We start from the raw sequence: 26,899 nt of genomic DNA, 5'->3' as shown, positions 1-26,899 counted from the left end.
TTTAGATTTCAGTCATCTAAATTTGCTTTTTAAAAATGAAAAGGTGCCTAGAGAATATCAACAACTTTCTTAAGTTCACAGATTTATTAGTGACTGATCTCTTGAGCTAACACTTCTTGACTCCTAGGTGAATTTTATTTGTTTCCCCATATGGATTCTCCCCTCTCCAACTAAGGACTATGCAGGCAGAAGACCAACAGAGAACAGATGGCACCCTCAAGTTACGAAGGTGAGGGAAGGTTTAAAAAGCGGACTATTAACCAAGTTGTGAGTAGGATGTTGGGGTGCAGCAGGGTCCCCAGGGATAACAACAACAGAACTGTTACCAACATCAAAACATGCTGGTTATTTTTATCCCTGGGGACCCTGCTACACCCTAACATCCTACTCTCAACTTGGTTAATAGTGGATCTTCCATACGATCCAGCAATCCCACTTCTGGGTATATACCCGGAGGAATGGAAATCATCATGTCCAAGGGATGCCTGCACTCCCGTATTCATTGCAGATCTGTTTACAATAGTCAAGACATGGAATCAACCTAAATGTCTATCGATGGATGATTGGATAAGGAAAGTGTTGTATATATACACCGTAGAATACTACCCTGCCATAAAAAAGAATGAAATTCTCCCATTTGCAACAACATGGATGAACCTGGAGAAACTTATGTTGAGTGAAATAAGCAAAGCACAGAGGGATAAATACCACATGTGCTCACTCATAAGTGGGTGCTAAATGAGAAAGAAGAAAGGGGGGGGGGGGGGGGGGGGGGGGGGGCGTGGAGGGAGGGGGAGTGTCTATCGATGGATGATTGGATAAGGAAAGTGTTGTATATATACACCGTAGAATACTCCCCTGCCATAAAAAAGAATGAAATTCTCCCATTTGCAACAACATGGATGAACCTGGAGAAACTTATGTTGAGTGAAATAAGCAAAGCACAGAGGGATAAATACCACATGTGCTCACTCATAAGTGGGTGCTAAATGAGAAAGAAGAAAGGAAAGTAAGACCTCCGTGGTGAGTTGAACTTGCACAGCAAGAGAACATACCTTGGGATACAAATGGAGTGGGGCAGAAAGGGGGATGGGGAGAGAGGTTGGGGGTAATTGGGTGGGGGACACGGGGTACAAATTCAATTTGTGGTAATGGGTATGCTGCCAGTAGAGATCTGGCCCTCACATCATGGGCACAAGGGGTGACAATCAGCTTTGTATCACATCAATATCCAAAACCAATAAAAAAATAAAAATAAAACCCAGCATGTAGATAGGGTTGCTCCACAGTAGGGACCGTTGACATCAAACACAACCAGCTCACTTTCCTCAAAGTAAGAGTCCAAAATACTGACCACATTCTCCTTCTTCCCTCTGATCTTCTATCAGGCTTCTCCATTGACAGCTTCCAACTGAAAGTCAGAGGGCATGGGAACATTTTGCTGCAATTCAGACAGATCAATTTCCTAGACAAAGAGCAGGTGAAGGATAGATATGGATGGGCATGATGTCTCCTAATTCACTCACTTACTAGACTATCTTAGGGGGCTTCTGACTCTGGACAGCTCCTACATCCTGGTTATCAGTATTCCTTGGGGTTTCTGATTAGCATGCTGTTGTTTGCTTCTTCCTCTCACATTTCCCATGCTCTGCGGAGATCAGCCTTTCTCCTAGGGCACCAGTTTCTAGCATCTGAAGTACCTCCCATTAGCTACTTTGTAAACTGTTCCAGTGTTTCTACAGACTCTGCATCCTAGTAGCTGTGCCATAGTTCTTTCACTACATGAATTAGTAGCTCATAGTCTTTTGGGTGTGTTAACAATGGAAGCTTATATAGTGTCATAATGTACCACACTCTGAACTTCTCCACATTTCATCCCAAGTTCCTGAAACTGTCCAGCAAGATACCTGGCAAAAGGCACTAAGTTCTTCATCACTGGTGCTTCCTAACACAAAAGGACACATATGCAGAAGCAGTCCAAGGACGCCTCTGAAAATTTCATAGTATTTATGATGAAGATAAGTCACTCTAACGTAATTGTGAATTACATTAAATGTAATATACTCTGGTAATACTTTTGGATTGGATTATGCCAGTGGCACATAGAATTACAGTTGGCCCTCCATACTTACCGGTTCTGCATCCACGGATTCAACCAAATTCAGATAAAAAATATTCAGAAGAAAAAAGCAATGAAAAATACAACAATAACTAATAATGCAAATAGAAATAATACAGTATAGCAATTATTTACATAGTATTTACATTGCATTGTGTATGATAAGTAATCTAGAGATGATTTAAAGTATAGGAGGATGTGCACAGGTACAACTAGTACACCATTTTACATAAGGTATTTGAGCTTCTGAGAATTTTGGTATTCACTGGGGTCCTGGAACTAATCCTCCTCAGATACAAAGGGATAACTTTATATATAAATCTCCAAATAAAGTATTTTTACAGAGAAGCATTAGAACTTTCTACAGGCAAACTGGGTTTCAGATTTACATCTTATACTCAGAGAAGCAATTCCCAGATGGCTGATATACTTAAGCATAAGGTTTGCTTCCATTTCCACAATGGTTTGCTTTCCTTTCCCACATCTGTGTTAATCTTAGGACCGAGCTATTGACAGTTATATTGATTTATCAGTATTAGATGCTAATGGGAAATGTACTATTATTTTCCTCATGGGTTTTCCAACCTAAACACATGGCCTTTTTCCTACCATAGTGTCATTTAGAAAAGATCAAAATGTTTGGTCTTAAAAGCTGCATGTAAAACAATATTAACTAGACTAGAAGTTCATTAATGCTATCAGCATTATTTTTTAGGCTCAGATGAGTTCTGTAATAGGTGATTATTTGCTCTAATGTTATATATCTATATCTGTTTCTATAAACATGCATATATACATATAGAGACAGGTTGAAAGGGAGGGGGAGAGAATAGCATGTATAATGGGGGACAAACATGTTCAATCCTTATGTTTGCATATATTTTTAAATAAATATAGTTTAATGAATACATTTTCTCATCTTTTTTGCTTGCATTTCAACAGAGTAAATTATGGTCACTTTTTCTCTTATTCTAAATATGGCAAGACAATATTAAACGATAAATAGAAAAAATGCATTTGTATCTATTCATAAAATTAATTTACAAAGAGGCGTTGACTTTTTTTCTAAGATGTAATTCACACAAAACTGCCACTTCAGGATTTTGAGGTATCCACTTTTCCAGATACAAACTTGTACACTGATAATTCTGTGTATCATTCTAATAAGAGACATTCCATGCCTACCTCCAACCTTGTCAACTTTACTATGTAAAAACATATACTGCAGTATATTTAGAATTTCTGTTTTTTTCTATCTTATTATTTGTCCAATGGCCTAAATGAGATTTTAAAATATGCCTGACAGTTTTTTCCTCTATCTTTGGTTTCTTTCCTGGGAGGTGTTTGGAGGATTGGAATTTTCCACCATGAAGTCATATACCTTGAGCATGACCTTGATTTTTTTTTTTTTTTCCTGTCTACACTAATGAGACCCTGGGTAGCTCTTATTTAGGGAAGCTGCTTTTGTCTGCTTGGCCAAATTAAATTGATCATAGCTGACTATGGATAACCTTCATTTATATTTTTGAGTACATTCTAAAGGCCTGAAAAAATTCTTAGCTTTGTGTTGGGTGTCACAATTAAAAATATTACAATGTATTCCTTTCAGTCATCTGCTGCAGGCAATGACCTTGTATTTATTTTCTAAATGAAACTGGATATTACGCGATCACTTTCTCTACAATAGCTATGGCATGACAAAACATCAGTTTAAAGGTCACATACTACAAGACCTAGCAAACATAAACTATAAATTCCACTCCTAACTCTGACCTTGATCTAACTTAGAACCAAATACTAATTAGAAAAATGACTTCTCTGATAAAAGCTGTTATTTTTTTCTCAGATACTAAAATATTACAGAAACATTGCACTAACACAGTAGGATTAAAAGTAAATTATTAGTTTCCATTTGTTTAATTAGTTGTACACATGGAGACAGGTGTCCTAGAGATAAGAATGCAACTATTTAATATAGGTTGAGTATCTTTTATCCAAAATGCTTGGAACCAGAAGTGTTTTGGATCTTGAAATTTTTTTTGATTTTGAAATATTTGCAGAATACGTACTGGTTGAGCATTTCTAACCTGAAAATCTGAGATCTGAAATGCTCCAATGAACATTTGCTTTGAGCGCCCAAAAAGATTCATATTTTGGAGCTCAGATAAGCAATGCTCAACCTATAGCTTGGTCTATTTATCAAAAATAGTCGATCCACTAGTATTTAATGGTTACACATTATGTGTCTGACACTGCACTGAGAGAAAACCACATCTGAATGTTCTTGTTTCTACTGAACTTGAACCCTAAACAATGCTAACTTAGTTCAAGTTTGTTGGCAAAGCACATTTAAACTTTAGTGTATTTAAATGTGTTCTCTGTTATTTTGTTCATATGGGGGGAGTGATTCTGGGAAGCCTAGGAAATTCTAAGATTAGGCAACAAGATTTTCTAAGATTTGAAGACAGAAAAATTTGCATTGCCTTTGTCCTTTTTTAATTTGTTGGGGATAGAGGGAAATAGGAAAATGGTAAGATTCAGTGTTTCTTATTCACCAAAGATTTGCAGCTTATTCTTATATTGGGAAACCTCTGCCACTTTTATTCTCTACTCTAAAAAGAAAATTTGAGCATATTGAGAGTAATCTTAACTGATTTATGTTTTGGAAAGCAATAAATAGTTTTGTTTTGTTTTTGTTTCTAATATGCTCAGGTTTCATCTGAGCCAAAATAACACCACCGTATAAATAATACTGCATATTGATATATGTGCTGTCTTTCCTTTTCTGAACAGATATGTAAGATTTATTCTGAAAAGGCTAGTCACATTTCTAAATTTGAGTAATGGACTACGCTTTATACCTCCAATGTAAATGCTAGATTTGTTATCCTCATCTAAAGGAACCCAACACAACTTCTGATAGGTAGTTTGCTAGTTTATGTATACTGGTTGCATTACATTTTTGTTTTCTGAAGAAAATATGTAAAAGACAATATCTGCCTTATTACAGTGATGCTTCCAAATTTAACTCTCAGTACTTTGAGTCCAGAAAAACATAAATATGTCATTGTGAAAAGACATTTGCTTTCTTCCTGGGAGCAAATCAAATGATGAGAGAAATATTTGAAAGGATGTATGAAAATTAGTCAGTGATGCTTCTCCCCTGATAAAGCATTGCCTTGGATTGAATGTTCCTCCAACACTTAATCCCCACAGTAACTGTTGAGGTTGAGAAATTCTATTATGGTACTTGAAAGATGGAGCCACAGTGAATGAATTAATACATTTGATGGTGTCATGGCAGTTGTGGGCATGGTTTCGAGGGCTTTAAAAGGAGAGTGCAAGAGGAGCTCTCTCTGCTCCTCTGTTCTGCCATGTGATACCCGTGTACCACTGTCACCACCAACAAGGCCTTCACTGTATGTGTTCTGTGGACGTTGGACTTCCCAGCTTCTGAAACTGTAAGCAGTACATGTTGTTTCCTTATAAATTACCCACTTTCAGGTTTTCATTTATAAGCAAAAGAAAAGAACTAATACAAGCACTTATGAGGAAAAGAGTACCTAAAAAATTGGAAACATTTAACATTATTTCAATTTATATATAAGTACTTAAATATACACTGAGTTGTTTATGACATCTGCTGTACAGATATCAATTGGGAGAATGGTTGTTCAGATTGCTAAGGGCATCTGTTTAATTTCATTAAATTTAAAGTTCACATTTCAATCACAGAAGAAATACCCTGAATCTTAAAAAGAGATCCTGGTTTTCTTTGTGGTTCAGGTGAAGGCATCTGACTTTTTAATTTCCCATAACTCAAGGTAGCCATGTGTATTAGTCCATTTCTGTTGCTTATAACAAAATAGTTGGAACAGGGTATTTTATAAAGAGAATGAAATTGATCGCTTATAATTTCTGAGGCTGGGAAGTCCAAAGTCCAGAAAACATGTCTGGTGAGAGCCTTGGTGGTGACAACAATTATGGCAGAGTATCACATTGCAAAAATGGTAGAGCGGAGAGAGGCTAACCTCCTCATTCACTCTCTTTTCAAAGCCCTGAGAACCACGCCCATGACCACCATTATTAATCCATTCATTACGGCATGGTTCTACAATCTAATCACCTCTTCAAGGCCCCACCTTTCCGTTAACAAAAGAGGATTTTCCACCCTCAACAGTTACAGCAGGGATTTAAATTTCAGTGAAGTTGGGGGGGGGCATCCAATTTGCAGCATTATGGTGACATTACAGAAAGATAGCATATGGTCCTTTCTCTTTGGGAGCTTTGATTATACTAGTGAAGATGGCACAGGACAATCAAAAGGTAGACGGAGACACAAGTGCTAGGGCCATACAAATGAAATGGTAGACCAAGGTGAGAGGGCTGGATTTGAGTGATGAAAGTAGATCTCTGAGAAATGTATAAAATGATTTATATCTTGACAGAGTAGTAGAAGTGGTCAGGCAAAGAGGAAGGAGACCAGAAAGCATGTTGAGTCAGGAAAAACTACCAATGTGGAAGCATGGAACAGAATGAATTGTTTGGGGGAACTGCAGGTATTTCAGTGTGGCAAGAGTACAGTCTTGAGTTTTGGCATAGTGGTTAGGAAAGTTAAGAGATATTGCTGAAGAGAGAGGCAGGGGCTGCTTCAGCACTAGCTTCTTAAGATTCCCATGGTAGGTTTTGTTACCAAACCAGGTCCTCCGGCTCTCTGTGCAATAGAAATTGACAAGAAACCTAACAGAAGTCACAGGCAAGGGTTTATTGGGGCTTATGCTCAAGCACAAGGGAGTCAGCACAAAGGACAGTTTCCTCAGGTTCGTTTGTTGAGAGGTAGGTCAAGGAGACTATTAAAGGGAGATAGGCAGAAAGGGGCGACATCTAAACATGTAGAGGTGGGGATTCTTGGCACTTGCCCATTTGAAGGTCATGCTTCTTCATGCATCACATGTCTCATTAGCATGTTAAATATCCACCCTTAGGCATGATTTTTAGTAGTATAATGAGAGAAAAAGTCGGTGAAAAGTCCATCTTGGTGCAGGCCAGTTTGGTCCAGTTTTCACAACTGGGTCCTCTCCTTTGGGTGAATATCCTGCTTCCACATTCCTGCAAGATACCGCCTAAGAGATACTTGGCTTAGCCTTTCTCTTATGTGGGTGCGAGTTGGTACTAGAGGTTGGGAAGCTATTTGTGTCAGCCATTTCTAGTCAGGGGTTGGGGCTCCAGGTCCAGACCCTACTCTGTCTCAGTTTGACTTACTCTTGAGGCTATGAGAAAACTTTAAACATGGGGGTGATGTGATTTGACTTGTTGCTGGATGCTGTGAAGAACAGACAAGAAGGTAGTTAAATTGAAGGTAATAAATTATTGTAATTTGTGTTAGAATTTGTAGTATTTAGACAAGAAAAAATTAAGAAAAATGAAACATTTATTTTTTCATTGGGATGAAGAAAAGGAGCTATAATTTTTTCTATTCAAGAGGAAAAAATAATAATAAAAAGGGACTTTATATAGCTCTAGAAATGAAAGAATCAAAGTCCAAGAATGGTGAAAGAATAGGTGAGTTTATATGAGTTCTAGCTTACAAGGTGTGATGGGATGGTAATATCTAGATACGACATAGTGTTGATCACAGAAGTGTAATTTGGTTTTAACAAAGCCATGGAACGTATTGATGTTCAGTGCTGTACCCCACAGATGGGTACAATCAACTATGTTTCAAAATAAACAAACAAACAAACAAATGAAAACAAAATGAAAAACAAAGCCACTGAAAGAAAACAACTGGCCTCAGAGTTGTTAAGGGTCACATCAAGGAAGAAGTACATTAAAGATAAGCATGGTTATTAAGGATGCCAAGTCATTTCCCATATTATAAATGCATAATAATAGAAGTAAACAAAAGCAGGACCAATATGGCCTCAAGTCAAATGATACTATAATATGATTACCTGGTGCTACCTACTGGAAAGGGAATGGAAACCAGGGTACGATAAAGAGAGGTGACCAAAGACAGATTCTTTTTAATTGTTGTTGTTTATGTGTGTTTGATTTGTTGTTTTGTGATAAATATGCCCTTTCAAGCCTGCTAGCCTGATAACTATTTGGTATTTGGGTGCTCTCCTGCCTAAAAGAGTTGTATCCACCCAGTGGAGAGATGGGAGTACAACGTGGAGTCAATCAAATGATGCTAACCTCAGGTGGGGATTTAGAGAAAACAGGTTTTATTGGTGGCAGTCAGGTTAAATGAGTTCCTTTTGGAGTCTGGGACTCTGTCTAAAGCTGAGTAGATGTAAATCTATCCAGAGAAATAGATAAGTCTGGAAGTCAGGAGAGTGGTCTGTCTTATTTTGATTAATCATATTCAACTCTGTTCATCTAAGTAATTGAAAACTAAACCAGATTTATATTTGGTTTGTTTCTTGTTTTATGGGAAGGGGAAGCATGGAGGGGGAGACAAGATAAATAACAAGTTCTTGAGTGTAATAAGACCTGTGATAGTTTACTCAATAGTGAGTAAGAATACATGAAAACATCTCATGCTTGGTCTAGTGAATGGTAGTTCAGAGCCCCTGTGATGCCTTCAGATTTATATTGTGATAGAACAATAAGGTGAATTGGCTATGGAGGTTCATTTTCTAGAACTTCTTTCCTTTCTAATGGTCCAGTTTATTATCTAGAGTATATGACAAGGCTCAGATATTTAGTTGTTTTTCTTAAACTTTAGGGACAACTTGTTGGGCTTTGAGGTACGTGAATCCCACTTTCAGATTAGTTTTAATCCCTTGTATGTTCATAGAGATATTGGTGATCACTTAGTTACCTGAAAGAGATACTTTACTCTTAATATATTTTCTGAAGATTTAATCCAAGTAATAGATTACTGTCTTTGAAAGTGCCTTAGGTCATTATCAAATTTGTCCTTAAAAATGTCTTAATGAATTCTAAAATAAAATTTTCCTAATGTTATCAAGATCACTAAGCAAATTTTCCTGCCCCTTCTTCTTCCTGTGAATATACAAATATACATATTACCAGTTTAAATGCTAAATATCCTTCTATTTTTTCTTACCTCTGAAAGTTCTGTACATAAACTTTGCTGACAACTTCCACGTCTCGCTTATGCAATTTGCTCCTGCATGGTGTAGCTAATCTACTATGGAGAAAATACATAACCAGGAACAAATCTGAATATCCTAAAATAAGCATGTACAGGGATCTCCAGGTAAATATGTCATTGTCAATGTGTGGTGCTGGCTAATAATAATAATAACTGTAACATTATCATTTTTACTTTTATGGAGCCAACTGGTTTACAAAGAGTGTCACTACATTTACCTCTTCTGGTAAAACTGTCTTGTATCTGAACAAGATAGTCAGATAAATTTATAGAAATAACTAAAATTAAAACATTTTAGTTTTTTATTCCTGACTTCTTCTGATACTAACGCTACCCCTTGCTTGGATTCTACCTTCATTACAAATAAACAATGCTCTGGTATTTACTCTCTTGTGAACTAAACATTTTCTACTCTAAGTTTCTGTATAACCTTTTATTTCTCAGATGGAACCATATCTATCTGATTTTTCATCCTCTGGAAATATTCTAGGGTGACTCCTCAGCAATCTAGCATGTCACTTCACCATAATAAAATAGAGGGAAAAAAAGACCCTTTGAATCATTCTTCATTTTAACCATGCACTGTATTTCCAGTGGTAGATAAAGGCAAGCCAAGGACATCCAAAAACAACAGCAATCTGCCTCTTTGCCATCTTATGTACTTGATACACATTGACTTCAACTCTATTTCCTTTCATTTGGAAGGTCCTATCTCTGTCTTTCCTTCCAATTTTATGGCGCTCGATCCTTGTCTTTCCCTAAAGAATTTGTCTTGGGTTGCTTCTCATGCTCTCCTCATCCTGTGTTAACCTGTGCTCACCCACTTGCAGCCTCTTGTGAGTCAACTTTGAACCCTGTTGGGGCCTGCCATGGATACCCAGGCCATGGCATGAGGATATTCGGATACTGACTGAAAGGCAATGCAAAGGCATTTAAATAGTGGTCTTTCAGAGATATTTTCATTGACTTTACTCTCTAATCTAAAAGAGAGAGACTCAGAGCTAATTTCAAATCTCTTAGAAGAAGATATGGGAGAGATTTTTGAGTAGGCTATTCTTTGTCTTGATGGCCTGGTTGGGGAATTGGGTATTTGCCTACCAGACCTCATCTGCAGTGTGATTGCATTTGTATCCCTGAGACTTACTGCTGCTTCAGGCTGCACTGCCCACAGAACCTGAGCACAAAGTGGTACCAGAATAGCACATTGGTTGTACATTAGAGATACCACTATGCTGCAGCCTGTGGTGAACATACACATATACCCACACCAGAATATATACAGATGTTTTTGTTAACCTGCGACACTAGTGCCTAAAGAAATGTGAAGATGAAAAACTAATGACTCATTGGAGCTGATAAATCATTTTAGAACTAGCTTGGAAAAAACTGGCATGAGTCATAGAAGTTGAAGCACAAGAGAAATCATTAAGCTTTGAATGTTTACTTCTTTTCCTGAGCAGTCCCTGTAGACTGAGAAATGCATGCTGTTAATTATTAAGGAATTTTCTAGCTTTGCCAGTAAGCCATAGTGTTGTTTCCTTCCACGTGGGAGGAAAGTAAGGCAAGACACATTTATGACACATTTATCTGGGTATGTTTCTTAAGATTAGTCTGCCAATTTGTGGCAAAGTTGGCATTCTGCCTGATTGAGATTTTATAATTCAGTCTTCTACAAGAATTGCACAAAGTGGTGCTCCCCCTTTAAAAAAATGCCAATTATTATGCCTCACACCCAAGGTGGTCAAAATTATGAGAGGTGTTGGCAGTAGGTAATATCAGAATTGAAAGCAAATAAGAATTCTACTGAAGGATTTAGGGATGCTCCATTTCTGGGTCCATTGTTTATCTTTTCCATTTCTTCTCCATTTCTGAAAACTGATACCTCATAATTAAGTTATAGTACTAGATGGGTTGCATTTGTCTATTTTTTTTTTTATTATGCAGAAATGCAGTAAAAACTGCTCCTTCTTTAAAGTAAAGTAGCTTTAGTTTTTTTCTCCAGGGCCATAAAAAAAAAAATCGTTAGAATATCCTCATTAACATGATTTCAAATGGAATCTACTGAAGTTCAATGGAAAGCTGCTTCACATTACTTTCTTCATTAATGCCATGTTGAATATGAAATATTTGGTCATGTATTTTTGTTCTGATTTTAGAGAATTTAAAGAAGTTCATCAGAAATAGGAATAATGCTTGAATCACCATTTTCCTAATCTTGTAAGGTGATAGAATCAAAAGCCAGCAGTTAAAAAACAAAAACCCAAACAAACAAAACAAGAGAAAATAAAAGATTGTTTCAAATACTCTTCTTTCTGTGCTTGTTTGCCACAGATTTCCAAATCAGTATATACCTGAATTCAGGGATATGGCTGAGAGAACATAATCTAGGCCTTGAAAAAACATCTCTCTTTCTCTCTCACACAGACTCACATACACACAGAGACTCAAATGTAATGTGAGTGGCACATTCATTTATCAAAGATAACTGAGACTCTAGGAATTTAACCTTTCTAAATACAAGTAAAAGAGTATTTGGCTTGATTCTACTGATCTAAGAGATTGTGTTTTGCCTCTCTTAAGTACTATTTGTCGTTTGAATTTCTTGTGAAGTTTTATGTGACACCAGGGAGTCCACACATTATAAAACTTACATTTGTATGAGGCTTATGTGGATTTAGAAGTCAAAGCAGAATATTCTCTCAGAGAGGTGACTCTGACACAGAAGCCTTACATACTAAGAATACACTGAATACGCATCACAGGATAAGAGCTTTAAGTTGGGAGTTAGGCTTCTAAAAATAACTGTAAGTGCGCAATACTTTCTGCCTGTTTATACAGCCTTACACAGCAGAGGTTTTCCTGCGCTTATTTAATTAGATTGCCTAATCAATACACCAAGTTCTATCATTACTTGCAATTGAAGGCTTTATTTGTTTGCATGAAATTTATGTTCATGCCTTTAGAATTAAGTAACATGCGTTGCTGCTGATTTGTGTAATTATTACTTACCTGTAAATAAAAAGATGACTTTTAAAAGTATTTTTCTGAAGTAATGCAATAATTTTACCTGATGTCATTCATCTTTTAAACATGATTGAAATAACTTTAGCATAGAGGAATGATTTTCTATTTGTTTAGCTACTGACCTCGTAAGAGCATATTTGCCTGAATTAGATAACTCTATGGCAATGTCAGGCAATACAGAACCTAGTGGGTATCCTAATTATTATACCCAAGTATATTGTAATAATAATTTGAATTGCACTGTCATTTTTAGAATGGAGATGGTTTAACCAGACCGTGGTTGACTTTTCCTCTTAAGTATCCATATATTAGTAGAGTACAAGATAGCAATTATTAAGGCACAGCTTAAAGTGTACCATATTTGCAATCAGCAGGCCAGAGAGATCCAGAAGAGAGATGCTGCTACATACCATGAGGACATAGTAAGTTAATGAAACTCTGAACTTTATCCTCATCAGTAAAATTAAGATAATGAAGGCTGTTCTAGCTACCATAAGGTTGTTGTGATAATCACCAAGTCTAGTAAGATTATTATCAAAAGGGATCTCTCTATAAATTATATTCTGTGTTTATTGTTGGTGGCATTATGGTCATTATTATGATTATGCAAATATAATGAAAATAATATTGTAAGCATGTAGAGATATGAGTTTATATTTTTTGTTTGTTTTCAATTCTTAAATAAACCAGATGAGACCTAGGGTAAGTAACTTAATATTTTTCATTACTGTAAAATGTACTGTTCTTTGCATATTAGATTAAATTAAAATTGAGTAGTCTGAATATATTATTTATTGTTTATTTGCTCATTTATTTATGCATTTATTTATTTTCTTCTTATAACCATGCAGATTCTGAATTTCAGATTGCTCATAAAAAAGATAAATTTTTGCCAAGATACCTTATAAATTTAACTTTCTGTGAATCTATGAATAAAAGTCAGTCTACTATAAAAAATGTTTGGTGGATCAATATTTTATTTTATTTCACTGTCCCTCTTTACCTCTGGTAGTGGGTGGCTCAGTCTAGTAGAAAATCTAGGTAGAAAAAGTGGAGAAGTTTGCATCACACCACCAAATTTAGATGGATATGTTAAGTGTTAAGAGCAAATTTTATCATTACTATGGTCGAGTTTCAGAATCGGTAATAGTGAGAGCACAATTTTTGAGATATTAGAAAAGGTCTTCTTAACCTCAACATAAATAAGCAATTACTAAGTAAATTTCTTCTCAGTGTACACATTTCTTTTCTCTATGGTTAAATTTTTCTGTATTTTAGTTATGCTTATCTCTGAACATTAGGTATTAATAAATTCTTTATGATTTATATATTTCTAAAAAGATTAGAATTGTACCTGGTGCAATATACCAGAAAGTGCTATAAACATGCTTTTTTTAAATTAAAACACACACACATACCATTAATAAATTTATCCCTCATTTGCATACCTATTTTAGATAGAAAACAAAAAGTGTATCATTTATTAGCCTTTTTATATCCAACCTCTTTATGTGTCAGCTTTTTATATAAAGTCTTTCATATAATCCTCATACAAAGTTCACATATTTTCTACATTGCACCATCTATAATATAAATTGATATATATGGAAATTACCTAGAAAGAAAACCTACTGTCTTACTCCTTTATATGGTAACACAAACGTTGGTATAAAAAAAATGCATGTTTAATAAATTTTGTGATCTAATAATTGACAATAAACATCCAAGGACTACACATATGCTAAAAAGGCATTCTTAATGCTTCTACTTCTTTTGTGTATCAGGCGTTTATTCTCTCTATAAAGAGCAGAAATTTGAGCCTAGCAAAAAGGATTGTTATTCTTTGTTTTCACTTCAATTTCACTTTGGTTTTAGTAGTTTTTAACACGCCCAATGTGCTCAAAACTTGAATAGGCAGAGTTAAGCAATTAGAGAATGCCATCAAAAGAGATGATTTGAGAATCATCAGTATAAAGGTGCTTGGCAATTTAGAGGAAAATTTTCTAAGGTTTTCATCAGAAAAAAACCTCTGAAAGAAAATTCCCTGAATTTTAATTTCAATAAAATTAATTTAAACATACACATTAAATATTAGCCCTTAGGAAATATGACATCATTGCTTATTTTACTTTGTCCAGGTGATGAGCAAAAGCACACAGTGTCGATTAGTGTTTCCGATTGAACCTGTTTCTTGTGCCATCTGCACCTTCCAGATTCTGGAGGATTGAGCCTCAGGCAAGAATGTCCTTCCAGAAGACTTTTCCCGCTAGATAATAGGATAGGTTGCTTGAGTCCGGGATTGGGATAGGTGGAAAAGAGAGTTCTTGACCAGTAGGAAAGTATGAAAGTGAGATAAGATTGTATGGCCAGACTATGTTGAGTGACCTCAAAATATCCAGGGAATCTTCTCTCAGAGGTTTTTTCTGATGAAAACCTTAGAAAATTTCCCTCTAAATTCCCATAAGGTATATTAGAGTTTCCTTTATGCTGGTTGAGATGAAATATATATTTAAAAAAAAATTCTGTGCTGTGTTCATGTTCTTAAAATGCTTGAAAATCCTACATAATAATTATTATGACGTTTACTCATATAAATGATCATAAAATAAATGGCTATGGTATTAGAATGGATGGAGATTATACTGTGGTTCAGACATATCTGGATTGAATTCCAGCTTTGTGAGCTACAGTAGAAAGGTCAAATGTGTGACCTTGAGAAAGTTTCTTAATTTTTCTAAGCTTTGCATTTCCTACTTATCATAACAATATCAGGTTAGATTTCAAGACTGTTAAAAAGAGCAATGAAATAATGTAATAGTACTTGCTAGGAGTAAGTGCTCAGTGTTTGCTAATTTATTCCATGGCACCTTTATATTTATGCATACATGTAGGCATATGTATAAAATATATTTACTAATATTTATTTTTAAACATATATAAAATATATTTGCTAGCCTAGCTGTGCTGAATTCTGCCTCTACCTGGCTTTCTAGTTCGACTATTTTGTTACCCCCTAATTTTTCAATATTTTAGCAGTTGATGTGTATACTTCTGAGTCTCTGAGTCCTATATTTCAAATTCAGCAACCGTCTTACCTGCTTAACATATTCATACTCATATTTGCTTGCACATGATAAAGAAGAATTAATTCAACTATTCAACAATCAAATATTTTGGCCCTCTAAATTAACCAAATTTCAGTTCAGGTGAAAGATGATAGATTAGAGAACTTTTGTTCCTATGGTAGTTTACTAAGTGGCTTAACATGAATTTGAATGTCATGTATTAGGAGGTTTAGGACATTCTAGAATAAATGCTCCTTTTTTTTTTTTCAAATAGTATTCAACTTGACACTCCCCATATTAATTAACAATATACCAATATACATAGGGTGTCAAAACAAATGCCTAGGAGTATTTTCCGTTAAACCTAGAGAAAGCTCAAAATGTATTATTTCTATATAAAAGTTCTCAGATGGAATAAACAAGTTTAATTATACATGTTCCTGTCAATTTTCCTCAATATCTTTTCCCAGAAAAAGAATTATTTTCAATGATGCTTCAGTGAAGTCGTTAATTAAATGAATGAACACTTTGAATAACATAAGGAGCAATTTGTTGGTAAATCATTACCTAAAACAAGATAAACCCCAATTAAAACAGAGTTCACAAGTAACTGATTTGTTTATTGTCAATAGGATTTAGATTAGAAGTAAATTGGGAATATTTGGAACATATGGTAAAGCACTTTCAGTATATAGTCTTCCATTTATATTATAATTACTGATGTAGACTAAAATGTAATGGAGTAATTTTTAATAGATGATCATGTAACACAAGAAATAAGCCATATTGTGATTACAGATAATCCCGGATTTTTGGGAAGCCCCAGGTCATACATAGCTTTTCTTTCTTTGAGCCTCCTCTTTGGCTTATTTTAATGTACAACCATTGAATAAGGGCTTGAAACTGAGATTCAGGTGGATCAGTCTTTCACCCTTAATAGTTTGTCTGAAATTATATACATAGTGGGCTTATAAAAACTAAAGCCATATGCTGTAGCAGTTAATAGTGTGGCCTCCAGAGCCAGACTGCTTGAATTCAAAACAGTGAATCTTCCACTTACAAACTTTCAACCTTAAACAAGAAATTTATGTTCTGTGCTTCAATGTGATTATTTGTCAAGTGATGCTAAGAATGATAGTCATGACAAAACCAGTTTAATATAATAATTGGTGCTTTAAACAGCTGTCAAAGAAAACCTGAGAGCAGTTAAATTTAACAAAGTTTATTTGAGCAGGAAATAACGCAGCAGCATTCTGAAGATGGTTCAGAATGCTCCACCCCACCACATGTGCAGGTCATATTTATAGCCAGAGAAAAAGTGAAAATAAAACCACCTGATTGGTTATAGCTTGGAGGTGGCCTTATTTGGGCATGGTGTGATCAGCTGGCAGCTTGTGATTGGCTGAAGCTTGTCTGACATGATTGGCTAAGACTCAGGTATTTGTTACAAGAATATACTTTCATGCTAGGTTGCACGGTCTATTTACCCATCAAGTTGTGTTACATTTCACTATGTAGAGAAACCTTTATGTCAAGCTTAAGATAGGTATGGAGGCAACTTCAAGCCAAACTTATTTCAGTTTGATGCAGTTTAGAACCATGTGTGGTGTTTGTTATCATCACACTGTTTTCAGGATAACTCTATGTGTGTGTTTTATCACAGCCAATCTAATTTTCCTCCTTGAGCTATTTTTGCTGGTACTATACTGGTGGCTGGGGATGGTGCGGTAGGGGGTAAGATGGATAAAAGATAAAGGTAATGGTATAAAATTCCATTCCTCTACTTCTAATTCTTTCAGCACCAGTCTTAGAATCACATGCTGCTACCTAAATGCTCGCATTCCACTGGGATGGTTCACTGGGCCATTGTGCATACAAATAATGGAGGCAGACAAAATTCATTGTCTAAAGATAGCAATGCCAGTCTTACAGAATGAGAGAAGATCCTTATATCTCAACAAACTTCCCTGTAAGAAAAATCTATATTTCACGAATCTTTCTGAATTTTCTATAAACCCCTGAATTATTCTACTTACCTTTTTCTTTTACCACTTTATAAAAATCTAACATGCTAAATTCTATAGATATTATCTCCTCAAAACTATCTGATATTGTTGTTTTATACCTTATGGTTTATTACTATGTAAGTTCTCCTTTCATCACCTTTAAACTTGTAGTAGTGCTTAAACTGACTTCTGTATCTAGTTATTGTTACATCCATCTGTTACATCAGGATTTCTCAACCTCACCACTGCTGACATTTGAGGCCAGATAATTCTTTGTTGTGGTTGGGGGTGCGGGGGCTGTCCTGTGAATTGTAGGGCATGTAACAGCATCACTGGTCTCCTACTAGATGTTAATAGCAACTCCTCCAGTTAGGAAAATGGAAAAGGTCTCCAGATGTTGCCACGTGTCCCCTGGGTGGTAAAAATCATCCCTGATTAAAAACCAGCTCATTACAATTTTGCCTGATCAATCTTCCTAAAGCACAGTTCAGATCATATCATTATCTACTCAAAAACTTTCAGTGGCTTCCCCTTTATACTGAGAATGTTCTGACTCCTCAGACTCTGGCCATCACTATGTTTCCATTCTCTCATAGATCTTCTACATAATTTAGACTGGCCAATCTGTGAGAAACCCTTCAGAGTATATGGATATATTCTTATATGGTGAATTTTCTCAGCCACAGTTTTCTTCCAAATACACTATGTGCCCCACATCCAGCACTATATATCCAGATTTTTACCTGCTTAACCCGTGGTCCTGCTCAAATTCCTTCACACAGTGAACTCACTTTAAAACCCTGTTGGAATTCAAAAGGGTCCTTGTTTTATATACACATTAAAATAAGTTATGAAGTTACTGTAATTAAAACCATATGGTATCAGCATAGAAACAGTTAAATAGATCAGTGAAACATAACATTGAGCCTGGAACCAAAAACTAATGTATATACAGAAATATATAGTAAAGGAGGTATTTTTATGTCAGTGGTGACCAGGTGATTTATTAAAAGTTATATGCTGACATAAGAGACAATCCTTTTAGAATAAAGGAAATGTGTAAATTTAACCAAGAAAGTGAAAGATCTCTACAATGAAAAGTATAAAACACTGGTGAAAAAAGTTGAAGAGGGCATAAATAAATGGATAGATATACCATGCTCACTGGTTGGAAGAATTAACATCATCAAATTGTTCATATTACCTTGAGCAATCTACACATTCAATGCAATCCCTATCAAAATTCCAATGACATTTTTCACAGAAATAGAAAAAGACAATCTTGACATTTGTATGGAATCATAAGAAACCTCATATAGCTAAAGCAATCTTGAACAAAAAGAACAAAGTTGGAAGTATCACCCCTCCGGACTTCAAAATATACTACCAAGCTATAGTAACCAAAACCACATGGTACTGGCATAAAAACAGACAAATTCACCAATGGAATAGAAAAGACAGCCCATAAAAAAACACACATGTAAAGCCAACTGATTTTTGACAAAGATGCCAAATATATATATATATATATATTTGGAAATATATATATATATATATTTGGAAATATATATATATATATATTTGGAAATATATATATATATATATTTGGAAATATATATATATATATATTTGGAAATATATATATATATATATTTGGAAATATATATATATATATATTTGGAAATATATATATATATATATTTGGAAATATATATATATATATATTTGGAAATATATATATATATATATTTGGAAATATATATATATATATATTTGGAAATATATATATATATATATTTGGAAATATATATATATATATATTTGGAAATATATATATATATATATTTGGAAATATATATATATATATATATATATATTTGGAAAAAAATATATATATATATGGGGAAAGAACAGCCTCTTCAACAAATGGTGCTGTAAAAACGGAATATGCACATACAGAAGATAGACTAGACCCCTGTTGAAACTAGATTCCATACTCAAAAATCAACTCAAAATGGACCAAAGACTTAAATTTAAGAACTGAAACTATGAAACTACTACAAGAAAACATAGGGGGAATGCTACATGAAGTGGGAGTGGGCAGCACTTTTTGGAGTGATACTACAAAGGTACAGGCAACTAAAGCAAAAGTACATAAATGGGACTATATCAAATTTAAATGCTTCCGCACATCATGGTATACTATCAACAAAGTGAAAAGATAACCTATAGAATGAGAGGAAGCACTTGCCAACTACCCATCAGACAAGGAGCTAATATGTAGAATATACAAGGAACTTAAACAACTCAACAGTGAAAAAAAACCCCACAAATATCCCAATTAAAAAATGAGCAAAGGACCTGAACAGACATTTCTCAAAAGAAGACATACAAATGGCCAACAGGCAGGTGAAAAAAAATGTTCTACATCACTAATCATCAGGGAAATGCAAATTAAAACCACAATGAGATATCTCACTCTAATTAGAATGTCTATTATCAACAAGACAAAAAAAAAAAAACAAAAAACCCAAATGCTGGCAAGGATGCAGAGAAAAAGGAACTCTCCTACGTTGCTGGTGAGAGTGTGAATTGGTACAGCCAATGTGGAAAACAAACAGTATGGAGTCTCTTTAGAGAACTAAAAATAGATATACTTTATAACCCTGCTATCCCACTGCTGGGTATATACCCAAAGGAAATAAAATCAAAACATCAAAAGGACACCTGCACTCCATGTTCATTATGGCACTCATGACAATAGCCAAGAGATGGAATCAACCTAAATATCCATCATCGGGTGAATGAATAAAAACACTGTGGTATATATACACAATGGCTATGAAAAAAAAAAGTTATCCTATCATTTGAAACAACATGGAGGGACCTGGAAATCATTATTTTGAGTGAAGTAAGTCAAGCACAAAAAGACAAATACTGCATGTTTCATTCATATGTGGAATCTGAATAAAAGACGAAAAAGAAGTGGTTCTCATAGAAGTAGAGAGTAGAATAATGACTATCAGAGGTAGAGGTTTGAGGAGAGGAGGAAAAGTGGAGGATTAATGGGTACAAAACTATTCTATCTACCCTAAGTGAGTCATCATGCAGTATATGTGTGTATTGAAACAACATATTGTACCCTATAAATATGTACAAATAAATGTTAAAATATTTCGACTTAAAAAATGTTATGTGCTAGCATAAGAGACAATCTTTTTAAAATAAAGAAATTGTGAACTTTTCCATATACAAAAAAAAATTGTTTAGATAAAACATGTAAATATAGGCAAATATAAAAATAACATATCTCAAAAATCATATATGGCATGTGAATAATTTGGAAGGATCTTCTTAATCAATATAGGAAATCCAGCAGATCTGAAGGAAATTACAAATTTATTTTTCTACATAAAATAATCAAAATGCTTGCATGGCAAGATATATCATTAAAAGGTCAATAGTTAAATGATAAATTAGGAATAAATATTTACATAACTTAATTAGTCCATTTCTCTTGCTTGTAACAAAATACCTGGAACTGGATAATTCAGAAAGAAAACAAAATTCATTGCTTACAGTTTCTGAGACTGGAAAGTCCAAAGTCTAGGGAACATAGCTGGTGAAGGCCTTGGTGGTGGTGACAGTGATGGCAGGTTATAACATTGCAAAATGGTGGAGCAGAGAGAGAAACTAACCTGCTCATTCATTCTCTTTTTAAAGCCCTCCAAATCATACCCATGGCCACCATTTTTAATCCATTCACTACTGCACGGTCCTACAGTCTAATCACTTCTTCAAGGCCCCACCTTTCAATTACCATAATAAGATTTCCTACCCTCTTGACAGTCACAGTGGGTAAATAACAAACTGTAGTGAGTTTTGCAGAGATGTAATTCAATCCACTGCAATCACATATCTGTAAAAGGGTTGACATCCAGCCTTCAAATAGGCATTAAAATTAATAAGAAAAACATAAAATTTTCATCAGAGATGAGGAAGTCCACTTAGTCAATAAATATATGAACAACTTCACAAATTCCCTTATCAGGAAAATTCAAATAAAATAACAATGTGTTACTATTTATCAGTATGGTAAAGTGATACAGTGTATTTTCGCACATTGTTTTGGAAAAGTTACCGCCTTTTGAATCAGTCTGGCAGTATATTTTACAACGAAATTGAAAAAACTATTTTTTGAACCAACAAACACAATCCTGGGAATCTGTTTGATAGAAATAAAGGATATATGGATAACGTTTTTTATTACAGAATAGGTTGTAGCAGCAAAAACTAGAAAAACATTTGGCAAATGGATGAATTAAGTATGGCATGATCAACAATGGACTATTACATGGTTGCATGAACACTGGATTATTTGGAGGGATTTTTCTGTGGTAAAAGCGATCTGCAAAAAAGTATATATAATATGATATATTATTGTAGGAAAAAAAAAAAGCCAGTACCTGTGTATCTCTGTCTGTCTGTCTGTCTCTCTCTCGCTCTCCCTCTCTCCCCCCTCTTTCTGTGTGTCTGTGTGTAATGACATGAGAAAAGTGAAGAGAGATCCATACTGGTTTTCAGGAAGTGTTAGGTGAAGAGAAAGGGAGGGAGATATGGACAAAACAAAGAATAGAAAAATTGTCCATGATTTTTAAAAATAATAAAGCATGTGTGATATATATTTATTTCAACTCATTTAATAGTGTGTGTGTGTGTGTATGTGTGTTTTGAGTGCTTAAGGAAATAAATGAAAAAACATAAACAAATATCCTTATACAAAAGAGTTTGGCTACTGTTAGCTGCATTATTTGGGAAATTGATGTAAACTCTCTTTTCCAATTCCACATCCTGCCTCCCTTCAAAAGTGAAGAAATAAAAAATGCCAACAGGATTAAAGGGCAGAATGCACTGGACACACCACTGGAATTTTCAACTATTTCTATTATATCTAAGTACATCAAGATTCCCTAACAACATACCTTCTCTGTGCCCTTGTTTGAAGAAAGGAATTTTGAGTTAGATTTTACTTTGTAGTAAAAATTTATTTATTCATCCTTTCATTCAACAATAATAAAAACATAGAGTGTTGTCACTGAATCAAGCAATTTAGACTCTGGAACATGATCAATGAGACATGGTCCCTGCCCTGATCTACCAGCAGATTCAGGGACAAAGATCATTACTTTGAGGGTGGAATACATGACAGGTGAATACTTGAAGTTCTGTGCTAGTACAAAAGAGAAGTGAAGAATGAATCAAGCTTAATTTTTGTTTGAATGGATCAGAGAGATAGAGCCTATGATTATTTTATACTATGGTTTGTAATGAATCCATTTTGAGTATGTCAGTATGTTATTGAATTGAATTTCAGGAATTTAAATGTATCATTTTAAATATAATACGGTCAAGATTTTTGTAGGACACATTACTTTACTCATTGAATATTTCATTTCTTGTTGATAAAACATCTAGAATTTTGGGAACCTTAGATGTATTCCTGAGAGTAATTATAAATTTTTTTGTATGCAAAAAAGATGTAAAGAACGTTTATTCCCCCAAATAAAAACTTGTGCATAGGTTCATTATACTATCTGCTCAGTAAAATATAATATACAAATAAAATACATGAGTGTATATATGCATATATATTTTATATATATGGATAATTTAATATGACAGCATGACTTTATTTTACAAGCAAATAATGAATCTAATGTATTTTTTTAAATAACTTTAAAATTTACTTATAATTTAAGGGTTAATTTGACAAAGGCCAGGATGGCTTCACTGGTATGTGACCTTGAAGTTGCACAGGACCCCACTCTCAGGAGGACCCCATGCTTGGTTTAATGCTCTGCTGCCAACGTCTTGACATTCTTAATAATTTTGTCTTTGAACTTTGTAAGTGAAGTCTACTGGGACAATAGAGCATGAACATGAGCAGCAGAGCTGCAGGGTAGCAGCAGTACACACCCAGGTTCAGGCCTGCTGGCACAGAGGGAAGCACAGATGCCAAGCGATTGGCCTAGCAGTCATATGCATGACTCAGCAGTCTGATGCTATATGTCCCCAATGTGGCCACACCAGAACTGGGCCTGGATAAGCTGTGGCACCAGTAGCAGCTGAAGCAGCAGCAGTGACAGAGGTGATCACGGGAGATAGGAGTGGATCCCATGGTGAGAAGCCAGATTGCTGATCAGTCTGAAGAGCCCATCCCTGCAGTATGTACACAGATATTAAATCTCTTGCCTAAATTCCAAGATGGTACCTGTAGCACTCAAGTAGTAAGCTTTGTCAATAAACTATTACAAAATAAGTGTGTGTGCATGGGCATCACAATAAGCACTTCAGAGAGTTATTAGAATTCTTTGCAGCTTGACTGCTACAGTGCACAGCTTGGGAGCGTGGCGGCACTCCCGCCGAGGGTTTGGATCCCATATACAGACCGATTCCTGCTCACTGGCTGAGCGAGGTGTGGGCGTAACACCGAGGGTTGTGATCCCATTGCCGGTCCCGGTCCGGTACGGGCGTGACACTGAGGGTTGCGATCCATTGCTGGACACGAAAAAAGACAAAAAGGAAAGAAAAAAAAAAAGAATTCTTTGCAGCTTGTGATGTCCAGTTTTGAAAACTGCTGCAACGTTGCAAAGCAAATGTCCACAAGCTTAGGCATAGAAATTAAATTTAAGGTTGACATTTGATGGAAAATACCACAATTTTCATCTGAAGTTTTAAATGAACCAATTATTAACAAGGAAGTCAGTTTTTAAATTTCATTTTCCTTATAACTGAAAATACAACAATAGAATATTTAAACAGGCATTTTGAATGATATGCAAACTTTGAAACTACTTTTGGTTTCTTGCATGACCTTGACAAGTTACAGGAAATATCAGAGGAACATTAAAATACCAATGCATACGTTTACATTTAACATTAAACTCAATAAAAGGCTATGTAAGTGATTCTTGTGATGAAATCGTTCTGTATCTTGACTATGGAGATGAATAAACAAAAGTACATGTGATAAAATTGTGTAGAACTAAATACACATACACACAAACGTCAATTAGTATATTGAAATTAGTGAAATAGGAATGAGATCAGTAGATTGTATCAATGAAAATTTCCTGGTTGTGACATTGTATTACAGTCTACAAGATGTTACTTTTGGAGAAACTGAGTAAAGAGTGAATCTTCTCTATTATTTCTTACAGCTTACCTGTAAATCTACAATTATCACAAAATAAAAAATTTAATTAGAAAATAAAATTCAGATGTACATGAAACTGATTTGTATGAAGGTGAAGAGTTAAATCTTTATGGAAAAATTCTTCAAGGAGAATCATCAGCTCCAGATGTACTAAAATTTATATTTTAAAATAATCAGAAATTTATCCCAATGTTGTCACAGCCTATAAAATACACTTGGTAGCTCCAGTAATGGTTGAATCAACAGAAAAATCTCAAAACTAAAAAAAAACAAAAATTATTTGTGATCTTGCATTAGTCAAGAGCAACTGATATCGCTTTCAATTTTGTCATTGAAAATGAAGTTGCTAATTGTCTAAATATCGATGACCTAAGAAATATATTTGCTGAAAAGCCAGAAAAATTTTATTATCAATCAAGGCATCACATTAATACAGTATTATTTATGTATTACATATAATTATGACCCAAAATATTAATTATTATAATTTGTAAGTTTATATTGTTACCCATCCATCATTATTATCACTAAGTTTTATAAGTAATGAAATATTTTCAAAGGAAAAATCTTGCATTTCATTATCTTTAACAGGACTGTTCTTCCTGCATTTTGAACAAGGAGCCTCACATCTTCCTTTTGCAGTATCTTTAGTAAATGACATAAGCACTGAGTTAGGGAGTTTGATACAAATTTATCAAAATTTTTTTTTACATTTTATCAAAGGGTGGTAGGTAAAATATATTGAACATCTTTTTTTTGTAGAATTGAGCTTGGAAGAAAGTCTTGAAATGACACCAGAAGTTACAATTAATAACTAATGTCAGAAGTCAGCTGCTTCTTCAGAACATTAGCCAAGGTTTTCTTTAGCTCATTATATTTTATTTTATTATTTTATAAGAAGCCAACAAGATTCACCCATCTTCAATTCTGACATTTGAATTCCAATATACATTGCTCTGAGAGGGGACTTGGAGGAAGCCTTTATGTTTATCAGACCTGTATTTCCAACATAAGTTTATTTTTCATTTAAGAAAGATAACAGTATTAAAGAACACACAAATACTATATCAATATGGATTTTAAAAATCTGAACATAGTGGTTTTTATTTTTAAAAATTCCTATATTTAGGCTCATATGCTTCACATCCATCTGCTGAATTTCTCAGCTTGTAAATATATTACTAGAGAATGACCAGACTTCCTTGAAACTTTAAAATGACCCCATCAACATTCATTCTTGGCATTGTTATGTGATACTGACACCATTATCTCAAAAGGAATTTTAGTTTTCAAATCAGCAAACTTAAAATTGACTAAGAAAGCATGTATTAACAGTAGACTTTTTCTATTTCATTATGTTAGGCAAGATTTGGAAAACATCAAGTCATTTGATGAGCAGTTAGTGAGAAGTACATATGTAAATGCTCCATTATAAGGATTTTCCCCTATACTCACTATAGTATAATGCTCCTGTGTACAGGTCATACTCACTTTTCATTCTGCTATCCTAATGACTCAGTCTATTTTCTTTTTCTCTCATGTTCCAGAATGATTCTTGGGGAAAGCAGTATTCATACGCACTCTTCAAAGCCATGAGTCACATGCTGTGCATCGGGTATGGAGCCCAGGCCCCGGTCAGCATGTCAGACCTCTGGATCACTATGCTGAGCATGATTGTCGGGGCCACTTGCTACGCCATGTTTGTCGGCCATGCCACGGCATTAATACAGTCTTTGGATTCTTCAAGGCGGCAATATCAAGAAAAGGTAATTTGTTTGTCTCTAATATCTTCAATCCAGCTAGTTAGTAAATTGAATTAATTGTGTTCAAGTTAACTAAACTATCTCTAACTATCAAAAACAGAATGAGCTAAAATATTTAAAGAAAACACTATCTGTTTTGATTTTTTGAGGTTTCTTCAAGATGTTCCTAATAGCTTTTATCTATTTTTAAACAATAAATCTTATTTTGCATCTATGGAAAAAATAGCGACATGTTTCAAAATGTATGAAACTGAGATAAGATGTTATCATGGTTCATGACCTATCATATTTCAATAGTTATATATATATATATATCACATCTATTATATAAACCCTTCTCTAGCATATGTTAGAAAAAAGCTTATTTATTTATTTATTTATTTTTATTTTTTTAATTTTTATTTTGTCAATATACAATGTGGTTGATTATTGTGGCCCATTACCGAAACCTCCATCCCTCTTCCCTCTCCTCCCTTCCACCCAACAATGTCCTTTCTGTTTGCTTGTCGTATCAACTTCAAGGAGTTGTAGTTGTTATATCTTCTTCCCCCCTGTTTTTTTTTTTTTTGTGTGTGTGTGTGTG

General features: G+C 34.6%; 1 protein-coding gene across 1 annotated transcript in view; it reads left to right on the top strand.

Annotated features, from left to right (window-relative positions):
* Positions 1-26,899, top strand: part of LOC103605945 (potassium/sodium hyperpolarization-activated cyclic nucleotide-gated channel 1-like) — a gene marked incomplete at its 3' end in the record, with an annotated part of 96,220 nt that overhangs the window by 33,574 nt on the left and 35,747 nt on the right. Inside the window, exon 2 of the mRNA XM_008590537.1 lies at positions 26,101-26,319. Within this exon, the coding sequence (XP_008588759.1) occupies positions 26,101-26,319 (219 nt within the window). The remainder of the gene's footprint in view (positions 1-26,100; positions 26,320-26,899) is intronic.

The sequence above is a fragment of the Galeopterus variegatus genome, unplaced genomic scaffold (genome assembly GCF_000696425.1).
Source record: "Galeopterus variegatus unplaced genomic scaffold, G_variegatus-3.0.2 Scaffold6186, whole genome shotgun sequence".
NCBI lineage: Eukaryota > Metazoa > Chordata > Mammalia > Dermoptera > Cynocephalidae > Galeopterus > Galeopterus variegatus.
Note: the sequence above shows the minus strand (reverse complement) of the source record. Positions and strands in the feature narration are given on the sequence as shown.